Source organism: Diplotaxodon limnothrissa, linkage group LG9 (assembly GCF_057381915.1).
Source record: "Diplotaxodon limnothrissa isolate DT_005_m linkage group LG9, D_limnothrissa_male_GT1.1, whole genome shotgun sequence".
Taxonomy (NCBI): Eukaryota; Metazoa; Chordata; class Actinopteri; order Cichliformes; family Cichlidae; genus Diplotaxodon; species Diplotaxodon limnothrissa.
Window position 1 is genome coordinate 18,642,084 of NC_140604.1, and position 13,014 is coordinate 18,655,097.

The following is a 13,014-nucleotide window of genomic DNA, read 5'->3' on the forward strand; positions in this document are numbered from 1 at the left end:
TTAACGTAAAAGAAAGATAAAAAAAGACTAATAAAAGGATGAAAACACTGAAGTTGAAGTTCCTCCAAGTATAAAACTTTAAAAATGTCTTTAATATCAATATTGTCCAATAAAATGTGGATGCAGTATAACAGAAGCTAAAACAAAGTCTAAAAGATCTCCTGAATGTTTATATATGAAACCAAGTTTAACATGCCTCAAAAATACCAAAGGCCTGATATCAGATCCCCAAGTTTGATCAACCAATAACCTTTTATGGAGGCATCTTTATTTTAAATTAAGTGAGATCCTTCTTCGGTTGGTTGTATTGGGAGTTTTTTTTTTTAATATATTAATGTCACCAGAGAGGTCAGAGATATTCATTGACCTTTAGTGAGTTGTGGACGGCAGACTCAGGCGGGTAGACGATAAAGTGTCGCAGTGTGAAGCCGAAGCCCTGGGATGTCCGGCGCAGGCGAAGCGTCTTGGGCCCCGGCCAGGAAAAAGGCTCGTCGTCCACTCCGGGAGAAGCGGCGGCTGACGCCTCACTCTGATCCCGCCCATCCTTCTGCTTGGCCTGAAAAGAGGAAAAACAAACAGGAACTTGAGTGTTTATCTTCAGAACAGAAAGTGCAGGTGGAAGCCGGACATAAATACTAGAAAGGAGGTCTTTAAAACATTAGCTTGACGTTTTACAAACTAATTTTCTAGTGTTAGGTTAATGATATGGTTTCACTTTCTTCTTAAAATAAGAATTTGCTCGGTAGCTGACGTCAGCACCACTGGTTTCGCTTTTTTCCGAGGTCGTTAATGAGCTGTTTACTTATTCCAGCCAATCACTACAAAGGTGGCTTAAAGGAAGAGGAACTAAAACAGCTTATTTCAAACAGTTAATGAGCTGAGGGGATGCACCACTAATAGAAAACTAGACTAGTAGAGTGCAAAAATAAAAACAGGCACGAATTAGGATAATAGGTTCCCGTTAAATGTCTAAGATTGTAAGTATAGCTTGACTGAGAATTTGTTTTTAACATGAAAACTAAACAAAAAAAATTGCATAATTGATCATAACCTCACCCCTAAAAATGAGTGGAAATCCCTGCTGCAGATGTTGTTCTGCATTATCAGATATGAAATCTGCTATTTCAGAGTCAGAACAAACTAAGAGCCACATAAAAGAGCACTCACTCCGCTAACAACACCCCTGATAATTGTGTAAAGCAAAGTGGTTTTTGGTCAAACAAAGAGAAGTGTGTTTTTACTTTTAAAAAAAACTGCCCATGGCTATGCACAGATCTTATTCATCAACTTGATGTAAAAACACGAGAAATCCCTTGTTGGCGATTCTTCACAGGTATCACAGAGGAGCAGGTTGTTCCAGCTGAATAACACCGGGTCATTTTGTGGTTTCAGAAACAGGAAGATAGAATCAACAAGAGGGTTCACTGTTAGTTCAGTGTGTTTTCATGTTAAGTAATACTTCATAAATAACTGCCACCTGAAAAAAGAGCTGTTGAATATCTTTCTTTGTTCCTCTCATCACAAACACTTTGGAAGATTAACACCATCGCAGTGGATGATTAACATTCAGTAAATCTGTAATATAACATCTGTGGGAAGTCAAACAGCTACATATTTTTATGATTACTTCCACCAAAGCACCTGAAGCTCGTAAGGGGATTATTTTGGTTTTGTTTTATGGACTTTTCTAAACTTTGACTTCACTGACATTTTGCACTCCAGCTCAAAATGTCTCAAATATAAAATTATCAATACGATCTGCCAAAATGGTGAGAAATTCATCAAACTCTGTGAAAGCTGTTGATTAAGACCTCATTTCGGGCACATGTTTTTGTTTAAAACAGTTGAAATTCTGACTAAAAACAGTAAAAAGATTTTGTTCTTGGGTTGTGGTTAATGTCAGAGATCACAGTATCTGTCAAAATAATCAGGACTGTCATTTAAGCCTTTTTCTGCTTCCTCAACCTCCACACAGCCATACAGTACATATGGCTTCAGTTATTGCACATTCGGGGCTTTGCAGGGCTATTTGACATACTTGCGTGATGACAGACTTATCTTCTACATACCAACTGTGACTAGCACAAGATAAAAAAAACCCCAAAACAACCTTTTTAAATGCTGGCAGCTCTCATGTTGCGTAACATTACAGTTATGCCTACGTAACACAACACATGTGGCACATGAGCTGCAAAACTCTCACTTTAATCGTTGTATAAGGGGGGGGGGGGGGGGGGGGGGGGGGGGAAGAAAGTGTAGCCGAGATGATAACACAGTGCGTCACTGACTGCACACCATGCTCATTTTCTGAAGATGAAAATTAAAACTGTATGTGCAGAAAGGCTGTGTGGTTGTTCATATCTGGGCTTATAGATCTAGGGTTGCATGTTGATGAAATGTGATCGGTTTGTGAGCCAATACATTTTTCAAGAGCATTATGTGGAAAAAAAGGAGATATGCATGTATATAGATGAACATAACATACAGCAAAGTCCTAAAAACTATTAAACATTATTAGCTTTAATAGTGCATTATTAGTTAGTATCATTGTTATTATTAGTTAATTACTCAATAATTAGTAATCTGTTGCGATTCCTTAACCATTCCTAAACTTTTGGACTATTAAGTGAAACTAAGTTTTTGGAGCACTGAGAATATTACTGGGAAAATTTGAGTAGTATTTACTTGTTTTCCAATTTCGACTCAATTGAAACCAAAGTAGCGACTAAGTATATCACACGGTGTTTGGCTGAATCGATACTGTGTTCATAATGAATAGCCACATTACAGGAAGGAAATAAGGCTTAATTATCTTACTGCCATCTGTTCATGCTGCAACATTGCTGGAACTTCTAATGTTATTTCTAATCTACAAGAGAAGTCTATCTGATATAAAATCATTTCGTCTGATGCAAGAGTTTTTGTAAGAATTCTTGGATGCACAGCTGTAGAAAAACTTTATTTACATGCCCACATAGCAAAATAACCATTGAGGACTGAAGAAGATTTGGTGGCAGAAAGTACCACAACATACTGGAGGGGTGAAGTAATTTATTTCTCATCTAATACGAGCCGCAGACTGGATTTAGGTGTTAGACTGATTGAAGACTGCCTCCATCAAAAAAAAACAAAGGAGATGGAGGTCCATCATTCTCCTCATCCTTCCACTGAAAGAGATGCAGACACCCGGAGTGGGTGCAACTCTGTTGCTCTGTCTTCTCATGATGAGACAGGACACAGGGAAAGAGCTGAACACCATGAGCGATCAGCCTTTCATCTTTCAAATTTTCCCACAATACCATTAATAAAGTACTGATGGAGGAGGAAATAGCCGCACTTTTGAGTAAAAGAGTACAAATGAGCTTCTCTTCCAATGCTTGGTGTGTTAAAATCAACTACGAAGCATTAAATCACAAGTAATGATCTTTTGCTTAGTCCAAAGTAAATTTTCAAACTATTTTTGTAACCTTTACAACAGTACTAACATTGCACCTTGTTCAAGCAATAGGAAATATTTTATCGTCTCAATCACAGCGACTCAGTATGACGGCATAAGCGATCTTTCCTGGTGCTGTCTGAGCAGCGAGACTCCTGTCACATCCATCACCAAAGTAACGATGGAGCTGAACCACTGCACCACAGGGCGTGCGTTAGCGGTTACTGCTAACACTACCATAGTCGTTCCAGGATGCGGGAGCCTGCCAAGAGTTTCAGCCTCAACCCAGATCTCTCCACAGGCTCTTCTCCTACCAAAATACGGCTTAGGTATGGATCCAAAACAAAGACATTGTTTCTCTGGTTCCTCTTTCCTCTCTCCTGCCTGTCTGCCTGGGAGCAGCACATGTAGAAACCTCCAGAGAGTGGGATGGATGTGGGCCTAATGGTATGACTGGTGAAATCACCACCAATATCCAGTGGTGTGGAGCTGGATGTAAGCCACAGTCCATAATGTAACCAGAGGAGAAGAGGGAAAAGAGCTGACGCAGTGCAACTCAGCTGTTTGTTTTGATTTCGTGTTTAAAATTTAAATTCGCATTATGCAATAGTTGAGCTATTAGGCTTAAATGCCTATGGCAAAGCTTTATTTTTCTTACTACTGAATTATAGAAAAAAGAGAAGCAGGATAGAAGGGAAACTATTACTGTCTAGATATTTGAAATGTATAATGCTATAAATCTTTTCTAAACAAGCTCACAATTACCTGATAAATACTAATCAATTATGCATGCAATCTGTTCATCAAAACACTCACCATTATGTGCACGCTGAGGGCTTGCTGCAGGCTCTGGTACCATATGGCAACACAGACATCAAAGTACATTTCCAAACCTGTTCCCGCTTCTTTATGTATATGCAGTTTGACCAAATCTAAATGGCATTACTTGTGGACTCAGTTTTCTTTCCTTTTCTTAAAAAAAGTGTGTGAGTCACACTCTGCAGCTTTCATACTGTCTTCGTTTTCTTTCCAAACTTCTCTCCCCACAGGCTCTAACATTAGTAATCCTTATTCACTCTATCATAGGAAAATATGCCTTTAATTCCCTAATTTGGCAGCGCAACGGTTGACTTCATTTCACTAAGGTTTAGCCCACTCCACAGAAAATAAAGAATGGCTGCTGTCATGGTTATATTTAAGAAAATAATCGTGAAAATATGAGGTGCAGATGGAACCAAAAACAATATTGTCCCCTGACAATGTCATTCTGAATCTACCCTAGGGACCAATAACAATAAACGAAACCTAACCCAAACACACAGAGACACACTCACATTACCAGAGATATCGGTCAGTGAAACAGGACTACCCTGCTGTTGGGGAGCAGGATGACGCACACAAAATTCCTCAGACAGTACAACAAAGTGTAGCTGCCCCTAACCTCTCCTCCCCGCTCAGATGCTTCCTATGTAAACCTATATGCCTCTGCCAGATATGCCTTAAACACATTTTTTAGGGAGTTTGGTTATCCCCCAGCGCCTCAAAACTCGAGCACAGCTCCACTCTTTCACAATCTCAAATTGCCAAGATGCTCTCCAGGATGCTCTCATGCACATGTACACCCACTCCTTACCCGAGATCGGACGCAGTTCTTCCTGGAGGCTTCTCGAAGCCGAGCCCAGGACACGTTGCGGTTGGGACTGGTGAGCCCCAGTTCCACTTCGCCCCAGTAGGCTCTGGCCAAAAGCTGGAACCAAAGACAGTATGGCTCTGACAAGCAGCCATCCACACCCGCTAGTCGAGCCCAAGGGCATCCTCCGGAAGATGGGGAAGGAGAGAGAGAACAACAACCCTGGGATTTCACATCCACATCCCGTAGATCAGGGTGATCCTTCAGGTGAGCTGGCTTACAGCCTGGAGGGAGCCCGTTCCTCTGGGCCAGCATGGCATAGCCAAGACCGAATAGATGAAAACTGCCTTCAAAAAATGCCCCTGTTTGTGTGTCTTTTCTTCTGGATATTCTACTTCAAGTTTCTGGCAAAGCTCATTTTGCTGCGTCTCTCTTCCTCGGTCTGTTCTGGTCTCAGTCTGGGGAAACAAGGCTGTTCCTATAAGCGTCCAAGAGATACATGATGTTTCCAGTCAGCCGAGAGGAGAGCACAGCGGCTGAGCGCACTGCAGAGAGCCCAGGCCGACTAACTGACGCACCCACCCACTTACCACACAAAACTCTCCTTGAAGTATGCACACACACACAGACACACACACACTTTCAGGCAGCCTGAAGTGAATTCTCCTCCTTTCCAGTCCCCTTCATCTCTCTCTCTCTCTCACTCTTCTCTCCCACAGCAAACCCCCTTAAAACTTTTAGTTGTGCGCTTGCCAACTCGCGCATGCACCAACACGTGCCGAGGGCAATCAATAAATCATAAGAACAAATAAAAGGAGAAAACAAAAGGCGCACACAAGTCAAAGGAAAGAAAAAATGTTCTCAAATTTAAAGTTTCTGAAAGTTTTTCAAGTTATCTGACAGGAAAAATGAACAACTTCATCTTTGGAAGGAGGCAAGTGGGCCTAAGGCAGATAAGGAAATATATATAGTCCAGAGAAATCTATAACCCACAAAAATGTACTAATAATAATCCACCCACCTTTACATGCCTGCAGCTCATCTGGCAACTACAAAGAGCTGATGCCTGGGTGGCACACACGGTGGTCGGAGAGAATACCAGAAGTTGCACAAACACACGGTGACTGCTGCATATTTCCCCTTTATTTATTTGCTTATTTAACAGAAACCATACAGTTAAGCAGAGCTACAAAGCGAACGTTAATCTGCAGCATGTCCCTGTTAGGCTTCTGGCCACATTTTGCCTACAATCTGGCTGAGTTAGCAGCTGTTGTCCAAAGCCAAAAGACAGATGCCGGAATAAAGTTAATAGAGTTTAAGATTTTCAGGGATTGTTCATACACAGCCAAGACTAAGAAAAAAACCTGTCTGAACCACAGTGTTTACTGCAGTCTTAAGCCTAAGCCTTAGGCTCAGTGTTTACTAGTACAAGTGCTGACCATCTTTAATAAGAGCATCCACTGTTACAACAGGAAATAATAGGAGGTGATGTGTGAAAGTATAACAGGTGTCTTTAGAAAACCTTTTTAATGTGGTGTTTCTGTTGCTACTATTCCATGAATAAAGAAACAGAACCCGAGGAAACAGAGTGAGCAAGTGTCATTTCTAAAATTCCCTTTTATCTGACTTCTCCGACTGCTGAAATAATCAGATGAACTTTAGAATTAATTTATATACTGAACAAAAAGCATGGATCTCTTTCCCATCTGTTATTATATAGCTTTCAACTCATTCCAGGAAATGGGCAGCAAGAGGTTTGTGGGATTCTTAGATCACTTTACAGCGTTAGCATTGTAGCTGCTTCCTCCTGAAAAGTGTGGGGAAAGACAGCAGGGGAATTAGATGCACTCAGATTAGACTGGAATTCAACCAGGGACTGTCGGGTAGTCTCGTAATCCATTATTACTTCACGTGACGTCTTGGAAGTAGCAAGTCATTGAGAACATCTGTGAGGCACCTTTAGCACAATAAATAAAGGCGTGCAGACAAAACAAATCCCACAAAAACACAATTTGAGGTCTTACATGTCACAGAAGGTTATCTACCTTCACCTGTGACGTCTTCTGCATGCACACTCTGGTATTTTAAACTCTGTCTGCAGACACGAGGGGACACAACTGGTACAAGAACCACTAACTGCATTTGAGCTTTTCAACATTAGTTGCGTTCCATAAAACCCCCAAATAACCTTGAGCATGACAGCGATACCCCGCCTCTTTGCCCAGAACAATTTGTTCTCAATTAGACCCTCAAACTCTGCAACCCTACAGCCAACGCCTTCATACGTCCCCAAGGGAACACCTCTCAAATCCTTCCACCTCTCAAGCTCCACAGAGGCTCAGCAACTGCCTTTTATTTTAGGAGCAGTGAGATGTCTGGGATGACCTCAGCTCTCATACCTTTTAGTAAATCTCTCCGGAAGAGAGCACGGCCCAAACATCAACTTAATATTTAATCACATTTTTCATCCAAGCACTCTCTGGAGCATTTGTGCCGCTTTAACAGCAACTTCAGGATTCCGATGTTCAATGGGTGCGCTTTACACAAAGTGGTGCCATCTTTAATAGCCCGGCGTGTCTCCAGAGTGAGGCATTATGACTGGACAAATTAGCAGTTCACTTCTAGCAACAGCTAATGCATATCAGTGAACAGCCGGCGTGGTGTGTAAAGTCGTTTAGAATGAGAGAGAAAATGTAAATACAGGCCTATTTTGATTCTGAGGAATATTTGCCATCCGAGACAGCAGCGACCATGAAAACAACATCAGGAACCCAGTCGTGGAATGTTCCTTCTCCGCGTTTGGTTATGAGCATCTTGTTACCACATTCACTCGGCTCGATATAGCATGTGGTATGCTGTATGGAAAAGACGGCAGAAATAGAAGTCGCCAAACACAGGCAGCTGAGACACTTGACTTGAGGAAGCCAAAACAAGGATTAAGTCTCACAAGAATGGTTATGTACAAGATGCATACAGTGTGTTACACACATGGGGGGTAAGTCATGAGGTACCGCTTGTGTCTCAAGGCAAACAAGACTTCTTACCTCTATTAATGCATTTAAGGATGTTATAGGGTTTCAAACCACATCATATGTATCGGAATTCCTGTAAATCTAAAACACATGATAAGAAAAATGAATTTGTGTTGGCTGGGAATTACGCTTGGTGCCAAGCAAACAGAAAGAACCAGACACGCCACACAGAAATATTATGCCGTTACCCCGGCAATATACCTGACCACAACAATGCCATCCACTGGAAACGGGTGTTCTCAGTGTGATTTCATGGTTTGTGTGTGTCCGTGATCAAGAGGAACAGCAACTAGTGCTGATTTGAGGCTTGACGCTGGCTGTCCGTCTCATTTCTCCTGATGTCTTTTAATGTTACCACACACAGAAGGTGATGATTTGCCACAAACTGGACCTAAAGGGGTCATGTGTTACAGCCGTGCATGATTCACAGTTAAAAGAATAATTCTTATCTCTCCTTTACTAGGCTTTGGTGCAGCCCCTGCATTCCTCCACTGAAATAATCCATTTTAGCTGTCTAAATAACTACATAATTGTTCTCTTTGTGTGTTTTTGTGCAGTTATGGTAACAGATTCTCTTTTCCAGCCTCAGGAAGTTACTTTATTTTTTTCAACTTTTGCAGAGTTTAGCAGTTGAGTTGAAATCGGTGAATGTGAGTGTAAAAATAGGATGTCATGTTTAAGGATATTATTAAGTATACATGGCAACTTTCATACATCTTAATAATTACAACAGTGTCCTTTTACATGCTTTCTTTCCCATCCTGTTCATTTTGATCAGCACTTGCTTTGCTTTTTTTTGTTTTCTTTTTGTTTTGGATGTTAGTTTGTTTTTTGCAAACAATTTCTACATGGATGGTCCAAAAATTAATTAATTGATTAATTGTCTTGGTGCTGGTTTAGCTCATTGCGTGGAGTAGGCAACCACATGCCATACGACTGAGAGTGGCCAGCCCAGGTTCGAATCAGACCTACGGCCCTTTACCGCATCTCTGCCCTCACCTTTCTATCCTTTCTAAACTGTGTCTATCAAATAAAGCTGAAATAAAATCAACTTCATCTTTCTAGCACTTTTTTGCGTCTTGAGCTATGAAAACTGTTTGTTTATCATTTCCTTTGACTTTCTTTGATGTTAAAAATCATCATTTTCTTCACATTGGACTTAAAAGGGATCTGATATGCAAATTTCTAGCTAAATGTTTTTATTGAACTCAGTTCAAGTAGCTTTACATGATTTATAGTTACAGTTATAAATACTTACCGTGAACCTCAGTGCAAGCTGTTTTAGTTCCTCTCCCTTTTATCAAACTTTTGTTTGACTGTCTCCCACTTGCAAACAAAACGTCTTAACGGTAGGTGGGTGGGGTTTCTAAGGTCACGCCCAGAGCTGTGTGACTGACTCGACCACAGAGAATATCTGCCTTTATTGTCTTCATGCAGAGCCAAGAGTATAATAAACGGCCTCCTCAAAATGAGTGTTTACTGTCTCACAGGGATTATTTGCACATACACCTAACTCAGCATTTGAAATTTTGGTTATCTTCAATATGAGCGTGCAGCATTATAATCAAATATTTGACAGAAAATAAGGAAGACCATAATAGGTACAACTTTTTATATGGATATAAAAGTTTGACACAGGAGTAGTAAAAACTTTAAAAAGTACTGAGTTGTGGATTTGGCTTTGGGTTTTTTTTTTATTATTATTAGGGGAAATTGGATTGTAGGCTGAAATATTCACAGCTTCTGGGATAATTCAGGGCATATTAGTGAATTACCATAATTGCTGCAAGGACTGTGTCTACAGAGACATTTCATGGCAACATTCATCGGGCGGCCAACCAAAGAAAAAATCTATTCAGAAAAAAAAAAACTAATTCAGTGTTTTCCATGTTTGTGTAGTTGTAACTTAACTGTATAAAATACACTAAGCTCAAACCTTTGCAGTCTAATACTACAAAAAAAAAACCCATTAATGCTACAAGGCCTTAAAGACTCAAGTCTTTCTCAGGCTTTTGTGTAGCGCACAGCCTATGTTTTTGTTAGTTTATAAAGAAAGTGAAATAAAATAAATGTCATTAACTTTAAATAAAAAACACTAAATAAACTTCATAAAATGTCATGAAATCTGAAAAACTGTCAACCTTATCGTGTCTTTCAGACAGCCAAAAAACCAAAAGTATTCAGTTTATTAAACAGAGAAGAGCTGCAACAGGTTAATGGGGCGCTGCCCATGTTCAAACACATAATAAAACAGCTCTTTAACACCAACCACGAAAATACTTTGAAGAAATTTATGAGACAACACAAATGTGTAAATTGTCCAATGCTGTCAACCCAAGAAAAGCAGTAACAACAACTCGAGCCTGGACCAGCTGAGAGAAACAACCTGAGGCCAGTCACGGATGGTTGTGAAATTCTATCAGTGGGTGTGGAGGGTGGCACTGTGAAAAACTGACCATCAGACAGAGGGTTTACTGATTGTTGCTGGTCACTGCCCTTGTTGTTGCCTAAACCCAACACACTGCAGTTTGGACTTGCAGAGTTGTTGCCCATTCATGAACTCCATGCATCCATCCATTACACAGAAAAAAAGACTAGTTCTGGTCATATTTTTAACCAGTCTGGTGTTGTTGCTTAATCTAAAACCCGTTCTGAAACAAAACAAAAGGCTAGTCCTAAAATTGGTACCATGAAACTAATGAGTAAGTATATTTTGTCCATTTTGGTTATCCACCCATGAAAACTGCTATGACTTCTATAGAGTTTGAAATGTTTGGTTCAAAGATCTTTCCACGGTCATATCCTCTAAAAATAAATAAATAAATAATAACTCTGCATTGTTGTGGCACACTTGTGACATGTTAGTGTCAGAGTTCACTCTGGATTGTATTTTGACAGATTTTGACAGCTGTAGTCGTCTATAGCTTTGCATGTTTGCAGAGTACCATCTAATCTAATCATCTAATGCCATCTTGGGCTGGTTCTCAAAAAGCACCAAAACTGGATCTAGTGCTGGTGTTGTGTTGCTGAGAAGACTGGCACAAGATGTTACGACTAAAGCAAGAGCTTTGCTGTTATTTTGACAACTGTGAGCGGCGTTAAGCCCAGTCTCTGCTACATAATGCTCAGCTCTACACATTCCTGAAATGCTGCGGTGTTCTAAAAGGACAAAAACTGGCTCACCATTGGCAGTGGCACCATACTGGTGAAAATTAGGTACTGGAGTCTCCCCTGCTGATAATTCTACAAATGGCCTTGTGGTGTCACACAACATCACTTGTAAGGCCAAAGACAACTTAAAGACTGCAGCTGTGGTGAAATAAAGGCATAGATGAAGAAACAACCAAGCGTTTTAGGGACTAGTGTGGGATTTTTAAAGACCACTTATGAGTCTTTAAGATGAAATCACATTAGTGACATGCTTATACACTAGACCAGACCAGATCAGATCAAGTCCAGTTTGGATTTCTGGATTTGGATAGCCTAAAACAAGCTGGAGCTCGTCCTGTTCTTTTACTTGTAAAGGAATAAGCTAGCTCTTACAACAGAAATATCCTCAAAATCTAACAGCCAAAGTTGTGTTTCGTCAGTTGTTAAACTCATATCAGATGTTTATATTTCTAAGGGACACAACACAATGGAAACGAATTGCTGCTTCATTTTAATCCACTCAAATCTTGGAGTCTCGGATTTATTAGATGATTATCTGCAGCTCTTATTTGTATAACAAAGGAGAAAAGGCCTGTGGTCTGTGCGCAGCTGACAGGATCTCTGGATGGGGATTAAAGACACAAGGCACCGACCAGGCTCCAAAAACTACAATAAGTAATTTTGAAGTCTCCAATTAGTGTGTGTATGTGTGCGTGTTACCCATTATGTATCTGTGGCTGTGAATGTGTGTGTTTTTGTGTCTGTGTGTGGTGCAGAGAGCCAGAAAAAAAGAGAAAGTCTTGCAGGAGGATTAGGCTCGATTCAGGGGTAGCTTTTCAAGACTCCTGGCGGGTGTAAGATCTAATCTGGACATGCTGCATCTGGGATCCGCGCGGTATGGCTTACTGTAACAAAGGACTGGCTAATGAGGGACAGGGGACAGACTGCACCCACACTGTTGCACACCCATAAAGCCCTTCTTCATAATGCTCTCAGAGGGGTACAGAAGGGGTATGAACCCTGCAAGTTACTACTGTGGGGAAGTAACAGGCTGCTGAGCTGATCAGGCAGATATCCAAGCAGACTGAGCTTGTTTTAAGCTCAGTTAAGTACCCAAATCTGAGTGTATGAGGCCATGATTGTTTATAAGGGGTTATAATATAATTTTAGTGCACTCTATCTGCCAGGGAGGACAGAGTTTGGGTGTACATGCACAACCAGCCTCTTTCTCTTGGAGGGAAGGGATAGTAAATAAAGACAAAGCAAGAAAGTCAGGGAAGCTGTTGCAGTTAGAAATAGTATAAACAGTGTCTTTAAAGCAGCAAAAATCAGAAATACTTTAGTGAGTTAAATAAGAACATACAATAGGAGAAGCTTGCACAAAAACATAAATAAGCGTCTTTTTATTGCTTAAGTTTGTGTTCACATACATCAATAGATGCATCTTGTTAATCTTTGTTTCCTTGTTTGCCATGGTAACGCCTCACTTCTACCTACTTCCTATCAAAAAACATTACGTGTGAATTTGAGCTTACTGACATGATAAATACCTGGCAATTCATGTCCATGACTGCTAAAAAGCTGATACATTTGCAATCGATTTTCAAAAGTCAAAAGCCTCAAGCTAAAAAATCCTCTACCAACACAACAGCGGACTTTTCTCCTGCATGCTTTGGTCATGAGGAGGATGTTAGCACAAGCTTTCTTTCTTTTCATGTTAAAAAGCATCCAACTCAAACATAAGCCATGATGCAACATCTCAAAAT

At 40.5% G+C, this 13,014-nt stretch overlaps 1 protein-coding gene across 6 annotated transcripts in view; it reads right to left on the reverse strand.

The window, feature by feature from the left end:
• arhgap21a (Rho GTPase activating protein 21a) overlaps positions 1–13,014 on the reverse strand; it is a 102,652-nt gene that overhangs the window by 51,671 nt on the left and 37,967 nt on the right. For 4 of the 6 annotated variants that reach the window (XM_085362808.1, XM_085362806.1, XM_085362807.1 and 1 more), the window contains exons 1-2: positions 5,070–5,801; positions 368–556 (exon numbers count right to left, since the gene is read on the reverse strand). In XM_085362808.1, coding sequence (XP_085218934.1) covers positions 368–556; positions 5,070–5,381 — 501 coding nt within the window. In that variant the 5' untranslated portion in view covers positions 5,382–5,801. Of the gene's footprint in view, positions 1–367; positions 557–5,069; positions 5,802–13,014 lie in introns of those variants that run through there. The other 2 variants (XM_085362811.1, XM_085362810.1) reach the window with 1 other exon arrangement.